At 36.2% G+C, this 12,909-nt stretch overlaps 1 protein-coding gene across 1 annotated transcript in view; it reads right to left on the bottom strand.

Annotated features, from left to right (window-relative positions):
- LOC117317022 overlaps positions 1–12,909 on the bottom strand; it is a 30,150-nt gene that overhangs the window by 2,072 nt on the left and 15,169 nt on the right. Inside the window, exons 2-4 of the mRNA XM_033871804.1 lie at positions 1,911–2,052; positions 704–892; positions 235–414 (exon numbers count right to left, since the gene is read on the bottom strand). Coding sequence (XP_033727695.1) covers positions 235–414; positions 704–892; positions 1,911–2,052 — 511 coding nt within the window. The remainder of the gene's footprint in view (positions 1–234; positions 415–703; positions 893–1,910; positions 2,053–12,909) is intronic.

Here is a 12,909-nt window from a genome sequence, read left to right as displayed (position 1 = left end):
TCATGGACATGTTTTTTGTTTTTGTTTGTTTGTTTTTTATTTTCCTGACATGAATAACAAAACTTAAATATGAATAGAGAACACATATTTTAGAGTAGTATTAAATCTTTTATCAAATAGTTTTACACTAGAAAAAAAATAATATCCGCCTTCTCTAAAAAGTTATCAAAATATTTAAATAATGTAAAAATCATTTTTAAATACTCCTAGATACAATATATTTTCTTTATTTACCCATGTTTCCATGGGTTCCATGTAGGTCAATTTCCTGTAGAGCAAATGCATAAAGTTCATCTATGTACATCGTCCAGTCTCCTTTCATTCCCACAGAAAAGCCATCTACGACTCTGACCTTGACCTCGGGCACGTACAGCGGGATAGCCGTCACGTTCCGGTAGTAAAGAGAGCCCGTACCTATGTTTTAAATATAACTTTAAACTAATCATCTCATATTACATTTTCTCCAACTGATACCTCAAATTCACAACTTACGGCACTATTTTTGGAACGTATATAACTTTTATATTTGATATGGATTCCTGATGATTCATATCAATATAAATGCAATGGCGTTCATACAGTAATAAATCATACTGTCCTGAGAGAATAGACTTTTTCTTTCATTGTCATCCTGTCTTTGTTCACTATTTTTTTCTTAATTTTATTTTTATTTTGTTTCATAATGGCTGAAATTATACGTCACCATGATTTAAAAGATTTCCGAGAAGGTAAATCTCCTTGTATTTCCCCGTCACTAGAAGGTTTGAAATATTAGATGTCGACGTGGAAACTGGTCCAACGGACAAACGTCGACGGTCTGTCCGAGACATTTGTACTTGGAACGGTGGGTCCAGTTTCCGGAGGAGAGACCACATAAAGTCCTCTGGTCCAACTGTAATAACAAACAAAAATCAAACAAAAAAAACAAAGAATGTTACGGTAGCTGGTTAGAGCAGAGACCTGTTAGTATATAAGTCACTGGTTAGAGCAGAGACCTGTTAGTATATAAGTCACTGGTTAGAGCTATTTCACTACCTTGTGATCTCGCTCTGTCAACCTCGTCGACAGATCCTGAGATTGTGGAATTGCGAGATAACTCTTACCGGTTATTTTTTTGTTGACTTTTTCAATCGAAATGTAGACAGTTACTAACTTGAAACGTTTTGAAGTTTTTAATTTCATTAAATAATTTTTGAAAATAAAGTGCATTTTATGAATGAAATGTGATACACGTACATACGTTATAAAATGTGATACACGTACATAGGTTATAAAATGTGATACACGTACGTACGTTATAAAATGTGATACACGTACATACGTTATAAAATGTGATACACGTACGTACGTTATAAAATGTGATACACGTACGTACGTTATAAAATGTGATACACGTACGTAGGTTATAAAATGTGATACACGTACATAGGTTATAAAATGTGATACACGTACGTACGTTATAAAATGTGATACACGTACGTAGGTTATAAAATGTGATACACGTACGTAGGTTATAAAATGTGATACACGTACGTACGTTATAAAATGTGATACACGTACGTACGTTATAAAATGTGATACACGTACATACATTTGCATTTTATAAAATGTGATATAATACATACGTTACAAAATTTTAAAAACGTATACATACTTCATCAAATGTGATACACGTACATTCTTCATCAAATGTGATACACGTACATTCTTCATCAAATGTGATACACGTACATTCTTCATCAAATGTGATACACGTACATATTTTATAAAATGTCATATACGTACATACTTTATAAAATCTGACAAAGCTTATGTTTTAGAACAAAGGAATTTATCACATATATATTAAGTTATAGAGCCGCGAATCAAAGTGTACTTAAAATACAGTGGACAAGGAAAGATAACTCTACCTTTTGTTCGACTCTCCACGTGTCTAAACTTGATGGGGTACCCGACGGGGATGCTGAGGAGACACTTGTCCGAGGAGACGGCGGGAACATGGCCTCTCGTCATCGCTCTCCTCTGTCTGTAGATCGCATGAATGAAGAAATACTAAAAATAGAATACATGTATATTTTAATTTATTTCTTACATTTCTTTACTTATTCAAGTGCAGCAACTCTTGACCAATCTTTCCCTGAAGATAGGGCGTGAGATAATTAGTAAGGGACGACTAAATTTGGTATCTGATCTCTTCTGTTTCCTAATGTTTCCCTTTATACAGTCAAACAGTAAAAGGGAAGAAAAAATCAACAGTAGTCGGCAGGATACTGTTCTATTTTACATAAAGCAACGGTATTCGGCCATATACGGTTCTATTTTACATATTTAATACGAAAAGTCAACGGTATTCGGCTATACACAGTTCTATTTTACATATTTAGTATATTGTTTGCAAATGAATTCCCTACAACTTCAAATACAACAGGCTACATTAACACATTTAACTGGCCGTGAACGTGAAACAAGTTCGGCGATTCCATTAAAGTAGTTACACACATGTCTGTCCGCCGGGTGAAACATACAGGCAATTACATTTGGTACGTAATTAATTTACTTTAAAGTATAATCTTTCAATTACATATCTACTAATACGGGTACAATAGACGATATAGATATAACAATATAATTACATATCTACTTATTTTTTAAATCCGAATTTTTTTTCTCATGATAAACTGTTTAGGATTTACGTAACAAAGGAAAAAAGGCGAGGGACTATACAGAGAGAAAGTGGCAATGGAAACGACTGAAGACTGTAAGGGAGGCTGGGAAAAGAAAGATGTTTGATAGAAGAAATGAGTGAAATATTACCCCATATGAGAAACAGAAACAATTCTTTATGTTATTGTTACATAAACATCACCTTTAGATGTCATTGCTAGGATGTACCATTTCACTACCTGTTGAAATCGACAACTATAGCCATTGTCTATAAAATGAGACCTATTCCATACTCCCGCTATTGCTATATATACATGTACATATATGTATATGTGTTATGGTAAAGTATCAAACCGCCCCGGTATCTTTTTATAAATATCTATACTCAATTTATGATTTACAGTGCTATCTATTGATGGAATGCTTTGTTTTAATTCTTGCGAAAAATGATCACTTGGCAAATTTTGGTTGGGGGGGGGGGGGGGGGGGGGTTGTTTCCAGGTGTACATATTTTCTACACATGCTATGTGTCACTACAGATGTTTTATAACGTACTTATTTGTATTACATCTTAATTTTATTCTCAGGTAAGTATGTAGGTAGGAGGTAGCTCTTGATTTGTCTCCTCAGGTAGACTAAGTACAGTCCACCCCTCCCCAGTATAGTTACTAATCCCTGTCCGAGTCACTACAATGTACCTCTATATTACGACCCCTGGTGATATGGGCCACGCTTCAGCTTTTACTAAACAACGTATACCGTGTCTGAGGCTATTATTCCTGTTAGTGCGTACAGATGATAGTGTTCAGCAAGGCGCAACAAAGGCTGGCATCAAAAATCTGCGGATAATTTTACATTCTATGGACCGACAGGATCTGACATCAAATATATCATTATCTACTTTAGTGGTAAAACTCTGATCAATAGATGTGTTATTCTATTCTAGACTCAAAGATACATTTTATTGAATTAGAAACGAAATTAGAAACCACGCCCTTCTTACAAACATTATACTACACCTACTCAAACCACACCAACAATACAAACCCACACCAACAAACATAGACCACACCTACTTACAAAAATTACCACACCACACAAACATAAACCACACCACGACAAAACATAACCACAAACCTACTACAATACAAACCACACCACTACATAATTATACCACACCTTTAAAACAATACCAGACCACACAAACAGAACACACACCAAAAAAAACCAACCAATACGACAAAGAGAACCACAACCAACAAAAAACCCCCCCACACAAAAACCAACCACGACAAACAAACACACCACGACAAAAAACCAAACCACACAATACAAACCACACAACACAACAACCACACAAACAAACCACACCAAAAACAAAATAACCCACACAACAAACCACACCACACAACAAACCAACACGACAACAAACCATACCACGACAAACAAACCACACCGACACAAACAAACCAACCGACTACAACAAACCAACCTACACAAACAAACCAACCACACAATACAAACCAACCACACAAACATAACCACACCCACACAAGACAAACCACACACACCAAAGGGACCCCACAAAAAACATGACCAACCCGGACACAAAACGGAGACCAACCGACGACAAAAACCACACCGGACACAACAAACCACACCAAAAAAGACCACACCAAAAACAAAACCACACCCAAAAAAATAGGGAAACCACTACCAAAACCAACAACCACAACAAGACGACACCAATACAAACAAACCCACACTACAAACAGGGAAACCCCACCCTACACAAACATAACCACACCACACAATTAAAAACAAACACCAAACCCACCACAAAAAGAACCACACCACTTACAAACATTATACCACACCTAATACAACATTAGACCACACCTTACTACAACCATACCACACCTTACTTACAAACATTATACCACACCTTATTACAATACATAACCACCACAAAACAATTACACACTACAAAACTTATCACGACCACTACACAACCACACCTACTTACATCATTACCACACCTTACTTACAACTAACCACAGCAAAAATCAACCACCACTACAACTAACCACACCCTAAACATATAAACCCCACCTACTACAAACATAACCACACCGCACACAAAACACCCACACACTTACCCACCCAAAAAACACCACGACAAACAAACCACACCACAAAACAAAAACCACAACCACACAAACAACCACACCACTACATCAACCAACCACACAACAATACCACACCAACAAACAAACAACCACAACAAAAAACACACCAACTAACAAACCACACCTACACAAACAAACCACACCTACTTCAAACAAACAACCACACAACAATACCACCCCAAAAAAACAAACCACACCACACAAACAAACCCAAACCACAAACAAGACACACCGAACAAACAAAACACTACACAAACAAGACCACACCACCAAACACCCACCAACCTTTCACAAAAAATCAAACCCACCACACAAACAAACCAAAACCACACCAAACAATACCACACCACTACAAACAATAAACCACCACTTTAAAAACAAATACCACCCACACAAACAAACCACACCACACAAACAAACCACACCACCAAACATAACCACACCACACAAAAAACCACACCACGACAAACAAACCACACCTACACAAAAAAACCACAACCTTACACAAACCCGAACCACCCAAACAAAAACACACCCAAAAACCAACCACACCGAACAAACAAACCAACACCAACAACAATAACCACACCTACTACAAACAAACCACACCTACACAAACTTAAACACCTACTACAAACATTAAACCCCACCACTTACAAACAAACCACACCACTTACAAACATAACCACACCGTACTTACCCAAAAATTATACCACACCTACTTACAAACATTAACCAACCTTTCAAAAATACCCCTTACTACCAAAACATTATACCACACCTACTTACAATACATTATCCACACCCTTTCTACAAACATTATACCACACCTTACTTACAATACATTATACCACACCTTACTTACAAACATTATACCACACCTTACTTACAAACATTATACCACACCTTACTTACAATACATTATACCACACCTTACTTACAATACATTATACCACACCTTACTTACAATACATTATACCACACCTTACTTACAATACATTATACCACACCTTACTTACAAACATTATACCACACCTTACTTACAATACATTATACCACACCTTACTTACAATACATTATACCACACCTTACTTACAAACATTATACCACACCTTACTTACAATACATTATACCACACCCTTACTTACAATACATTATACCACACCTTACTTACAATACATTATACCACACCTTACTTACAATACATTATACCACACCTTACTTACAATACATTATACCACACCTTACTTACAATACATTATACCACACCTTACTTACAATACATTATACCACACCTTACTTACAATACATTATACCACACCACAAAACAAACCACACCACCAACAAACCCACCCAAAAACAAACACACCACTACAAACAATACCACACCACACAAAACAAAACCACACCACACAAACATACCCACCACCAAAAATAACCACACCACACAAACAAAACACACCACAACAAACACATACCACAACCAAACAAAAACACCACCCCACACAAAACAAACACCTAAATACAAAACAAACCAACACAAAACCTTACCACACCTTACACATAGACAACCCACCTCTTACAAACATTAAACCACACCTTTTCAACATTCCACACACTTATACAAAAAAACCCACTACTTACAAACAGGAACCACACCTTACACAAACAAAACCAAACCCACTACAAACATAGACCACCGGACTACAAACAGAACCACACCAAAAAACCAAAACATCAACATTACCCCCAAACCTTTCACAAAACCACACCTAAAACAAACACACCTTACTTTCAACAAACACCCAACAACTAATTACAATAGCAGTTATACCACACCTTACTTACAAACATTATACCCACACCTTACTTACAATACATTATACCACACCTTACTTACAATACATTATACCACACCTTACTTACAATACATTATACCACACCTTACTTACAACATTATACCACACCTTACTTACAAACATTATACCACACCTTACTTACAAACATTATACCACACCTTACTACAAATACACAACACACAATAAACACCCAACCAACAAAAACACAAACCTACACAAACAAGACACCCACACAAACATATACACACAACCACAAAAATACAACCACACCACTACAAACATAACCACACCACACAAACAATACCAACCACACAAACAATACCAACCAAATTACAAACATTTACACACTTACAAACAAACAACCACTACAAACCCAAACCACCCCACACAAACAAAAGACCCCCCACAAACAACCACACAAAAAAAACCCAAACCACACCAAAAACAAACAAACCAACACCACACAAACAAACACACCACACAAACAACCCAAAAACCACGAAAACAATACACACACACACAAAACAAACCACACCACACAAAATAGACACACCACGACAATACAAACAACCTTCACAAACAGGACCAACCTTACACAAAATTAACCACACCACACAAACATAACCACACCACAAAAAACAAACCACAGAATAATTAAAACCCCACCGACACAAACATAACACCCACACGACAAGCCACCCTACAAAAACAAACCACACCACACAAACAAACCACACCACTAAAACAAACCACACCGAACAACAAACCACACCCACAATACAAGGGCCACACCACACAATACAACCAACACTCAACACCAACAAAAACCAACCACCAACAAACATAAAAACCACTACACAAACAAACCACACCTACCAAACAGGGCCCACCACACAACAACCCGGGGGGAAAAACCACACAAAAACCCAACCACACAAACAAACCAAAACCTTTCAGGCAAACAAACCCACCTAACAAACAAACCACCCCACACAAACAGACCCACCCAAAACAACAAACCACACCTTCTTTCAATACATTTAAAACACCACGACAAACAAACCACACTTTTTAAAAAACTATAACCCCACACACAACCACAACCCATACACAACGGACACACAACCCTTCACCAATACCACACCACCAAACAACCACACCAACACACAAAAACCCCCACTTACAAATAACCACACCACTACAAACAAACCCACCTTACTACAACTTACCCACCTTTACAAACGTATACCCACCTACTACAATCAGAACCCACCCTACTACAAAATTAACCCCACCACACAAACATTAACCACACCACAAAAAACATACCAACCACTACAAACATAACCACACCTTTTTACATACATAACCACACCACTACAATACTAACCACCTTACTTACAAACATTAACCACACCAAACAAACAAACCACACCTTACAAAAACAAACCACACCACTTACAACAAAACCACACCACTACAACAAAACCACACCTTATACAAACATATACCAACCAACAAACAATAACCAACCTACTACAAACATATACCACACCTCTAAAACATTAAAACCACACCGTACTACAAACAATACCAAAACCTACTACAACAATACCCACCCACCTTTTCAAACAAACCACACCTACGACAAACAAACCACACCACACAAACAATACCACAACACCAAAAACCACACCACTACAAACAGGAGCCACCGGACAAAAAAAACCCAAGATATGGGAAAACCACACAAACTAAAACCACACAAATACCACACCAACAAAATACCACACCACACAAACAAGACACAACCACACAAGACATTAAAACACCCACAAACAAACCCCCACCACCAAACAAACCCCACCACACAACAAACCACCACAAACCCAACAAACCACACCACTACAAACTGAACCAAACCACACAAACAACCCCCACCACACAAACAAACCACACCCACAAAAAAACCCACACCACAAAAAAACCCCCACCGTACACAAACAAACCACACTACGACAACAATAACCACACCATTTCAAAAATACCCAAAACCACTACAAACAAACCACACCACACAAGACAAACCACACCACACAAACAAACCACCCCAAAACCAAAACCCACACAAATAACCAAACCACACAAGACAGAACCACACCACACAAACAAACCACACCAACAAAAAACCACACACACAAAAAGACCACACCCTACACAAACAAACCACACCGCTACAAACAACCCAACCACTACAAACAACCCCACCACACAGAAACCACCCACAAATTTAAACCCCACCACACAAACAAAACCACACCACTGACAAACAACCACACCACACAACAAACCAACCGACACAAACAAACCACACCACACAAACAAACCACACCCACGGACAACAAACCAACACACAAACAACAAAACCCAAAAAGGGCCAAGACTTCGGGAAAACCACCCCATTAATACAGTATACCAACTACCAAAATAACCAACTTACTAGAAGGACCAACCCTGCAAAGTGACCACACCGGACCAAAAAAGACCACCCCAAACCCCCAACCACACCACACAACAAACCACACCCACATCCAACCACACTCACAAACAAACCCCCACACAACACCACCCCTACCACCCCCTTTTCTTTAAAAACCAACAAACAAGACCACCACACAACAAACCCCCAAACACCCCAAAACCACACCCCCCAAAGGGGCCCCCACCACGACCAACGAACCACACCACCAAACAACCACACCCACCCAAAAAACCACACCGGGGAAAACAAACCCCCACCCAACAATAATAATCCAAGAACAAGGGTTTTAACCACACAAAAAACCACACCACAAAAACAAACCACACCCCCCAACCAACCACCCACACAAACAATACCAACCACACGACAACCACACCATTCAAACAACCCACCCTTACCAACATTTACCCAATCCCACCCCACAACCAACAACCCCACCCCCCGTTGGACCCATGACAATTACTTTCTTTAAACCCCCCTATACAATCATTAACCACCTTTCTACAAAATAAACCCCTACCATTCAAGACAGTAACCAACCTTATTAAAAATCTAACAAACCCTATAAAAATTAACCAAACCTACTTTTAAAAAATAGACCACTTTCTTACAAACTTACCAATACTACACAAAAACCCCTTTCAAACATAAACCCCACCACCCAAAAAATACTTATCAACTTACTTTCAATATAACCACCCTTTCTTACATATTATCCACCCTACGTAAAACATAAAACTTATAATTCATTACCCGACTTACTAAATATTATACACACCACTTACAATACATTATACCACACCTTACACATACCTTTTACCAACTTTCTTACAAACAATACCAACACCAATACAAATAAACTTAAACCCAAAAATTACTTAATACATTGCCACCCTTTTACAATACTTCCACTCTTCTACCCTACAAATTTTATCCTTTTTGGTTTTCAATACTGTTTTTTTACTCATTAGCTTTTACAGCAATAATTTTGAAATTCTCCAAAATTTAAAACTTTCTTACAAAAACCCTTATGCAATCAGTTTTAACCCCAACTAGTAATATTCGAAATTTCACATCTAACACTAGGCATTAACCACCTATTTACATTTTCCCAATATGGTGATATTTTGAAACTTCTTCTTTCGTCTTATGCAGCCATGGCATTCTTGTGTACATACTAAATTACTTTGTCTTTCAGAGTCAGTTTTAAAAAAAACCTAAACAAACTTATTTCCCCTTATGCAAGAGTCTGGTTTTTATTAATATTTCCCGTTAATATTTTATCCCTTTTCGAAAGTCTAAATAATGTTGATTTGGCCCGAAATTTAAATCTTGTCCGAATTACGAAAAAAGCTTCTTTACTTAAACTTTCCCACAGGGGATTCCAACTACAAGACGTTTTACTACCCTGTATCGGAATATAACGTTAAAGGTAATTTCCCCTCCCCTCAAAATATTTCGAAAAAAACTAATTTTTTTTTCTTTACAATTTTGGGGTTTTTTTACGCCCAAAACCGGCATTAACTGCCAAGTTTGGGTAGAAACCAGTCCCAAAAACCGGAAGGCGAAAATGTGGGTTTTTAAAAATCCAACCCTTTGATTATAAAGGGGAACAAAAAGGGGGCCCCCAAAAAAGAGAGTTTTAAAAGTGGTGTAAAACATTCGGCCCTAAATGGTACCCGGGCCCAAAACTTAGTTTAAAAATGAATATCTTAAAAATTTTTTCTTTATTATATTACTATATGCATACCGAAAATTTTTTTTCTTTCGTAAATACTATATATACTCGTTAACATAAAGTTCTTTAAAGCTCACGTTAATGTACATTAATTACATATACCCTTTTTATTTTTAAGAAAAAATGTCATTTTCTTAACATAAAGACAATCTTCGGTGTAATACATTGTACTATACTTTTTGTAATTTACTTAGCCCATATCGGATTTTTTTTTGTCCAAAAAACTGTTAAAATTTTAACTTTTCTTTAAAACCAATAAAAACCCTTTATCGGACCCGGAAAAATCACTTATCTAAAAACGACGTTTTTACGAAAACCCGGAAACCCCGCTACGGTCAGTTCCTAAAACCCTCCCCCCCGTATCAATCCCCAACCCAAAATTTTAGGCAGTGTTTTTACAGTTTTTGGGTTTTTTTTTAACTCCAAAACCCCGGGCCCCAAAGGAGTGCCAAGGTTGAAAAAAGCCTACCCAAAAACCCACCCCACTATCCCTAAACCCCCATGGTTTCAATTTGCCCCCCGGGTCCCTAGTGAAAATGTACACCTTAAACTGGCCCAGCGGAAAAAAAAGAAGAGTAAAAAAATTAGTGTCCCTAAATCGTAACCCCGGGTTTTTTTCCCCCGGCCCCATATATTTTTAAAATGTAAACCTAATAAAAATTTTTTTTTTTGAGGCAAAAAAAATTATTTATAAATTTCCATAATACATGTTTTCCGTTAAATCTTTCTGACTTAATAATAAAAGAAAGGCATTAAAATCTTTTATTTTTAGACAAAAAAAATCTTTTTTTTAAACTTTCCCAAATAATGTCCCTAAATTTACCGTGTACTTATAAAAATATGCATATATCTCTTTCCTGTACTTATACATAAATTTTTACATTATCTCTTCCTGTACTTAACTTATATTCATATATTTTCCCCGGTACTTATCTATTTTTACTATATCTCTACCGTGATTTAACATAATAGTACTAATTCTATCCGTTCTTAACTAATATGTCATATCTTTTAACCGTGTACTTATCCAATATATGCCCCTATATCTCATCCGTGTATTTAACATATATATGTAATATATCTTTTTATCCTTTAAACTTACAAATATTAATATCTCTACCTGTACTTAACATATATATTCAATATCTCTACCGGTACTTTACTATAATGTAACATTATCCAAATCCGTGACTATACATTATAGTAAATATCTCTATCCGGATTAACATTAATGTACATAATCTCTACCGTGTACTTATACATATATATTACATATTCTTTTCCTGTATTATCAATAATGAATATATCCTACCCGGGTTTCTTATACTATATATTACATTTTCTTTTCCGTGACTTATACTATATATGTAATATCTCTACCCGTGTACTTAACATAAATGAAACATATTCTCCCTTTATTATCATATATATTTTACATATATCTCATCCCGGTACTTATACATATATTTTAATATCTCTATCCGTGTACTTATACTTTAAAATTACAATATCTCTATCCGTGAAACTTATCTATTATTAATATACCAAAATCCTTTCTTATACATATATGTCATATTCTTTTTCCGTTACTTACTATAATTAATTTTTTCATCCTGACTTATCAATATTGTACATATATCCCATCCGGTATTTAAATCTTTAATTGCTTAATCTCTTCCGTTACTTATACATATATGGAAAACCTATCCTTATTTATCCTTTGTTTTTCTTAACATATATATGAAATTATCTCTATCCGTGTACTTATAAAATTATATGTACATTATCTCTTTTTTCCGGTACTTATACAATAATGTTATATCTCCCTTTTTTTATTTTTTATCCTTTACAAAATAAATATGTAAATATCTTTTAAAACCTGTACAAACATATATTAAAATTTCTCATCCTGTACTT

Source organism: Pecten maximus, chromosome 18, assembly GCF_902652985.1.
Source record: "Pecten maximus chromosome 18, xPecMax1.1, whole genome shotgun sequence".
NCBI lineage: Eukaryota > Metazoa > Mollusca > Bivalvia > Pectinida > Pectinidae > Pecten > Pecten maximus.
Note: the sequence above shows the minus strand (reverse complement) of the source record. Positions and strands in the feature narration are given on the sequence as shown.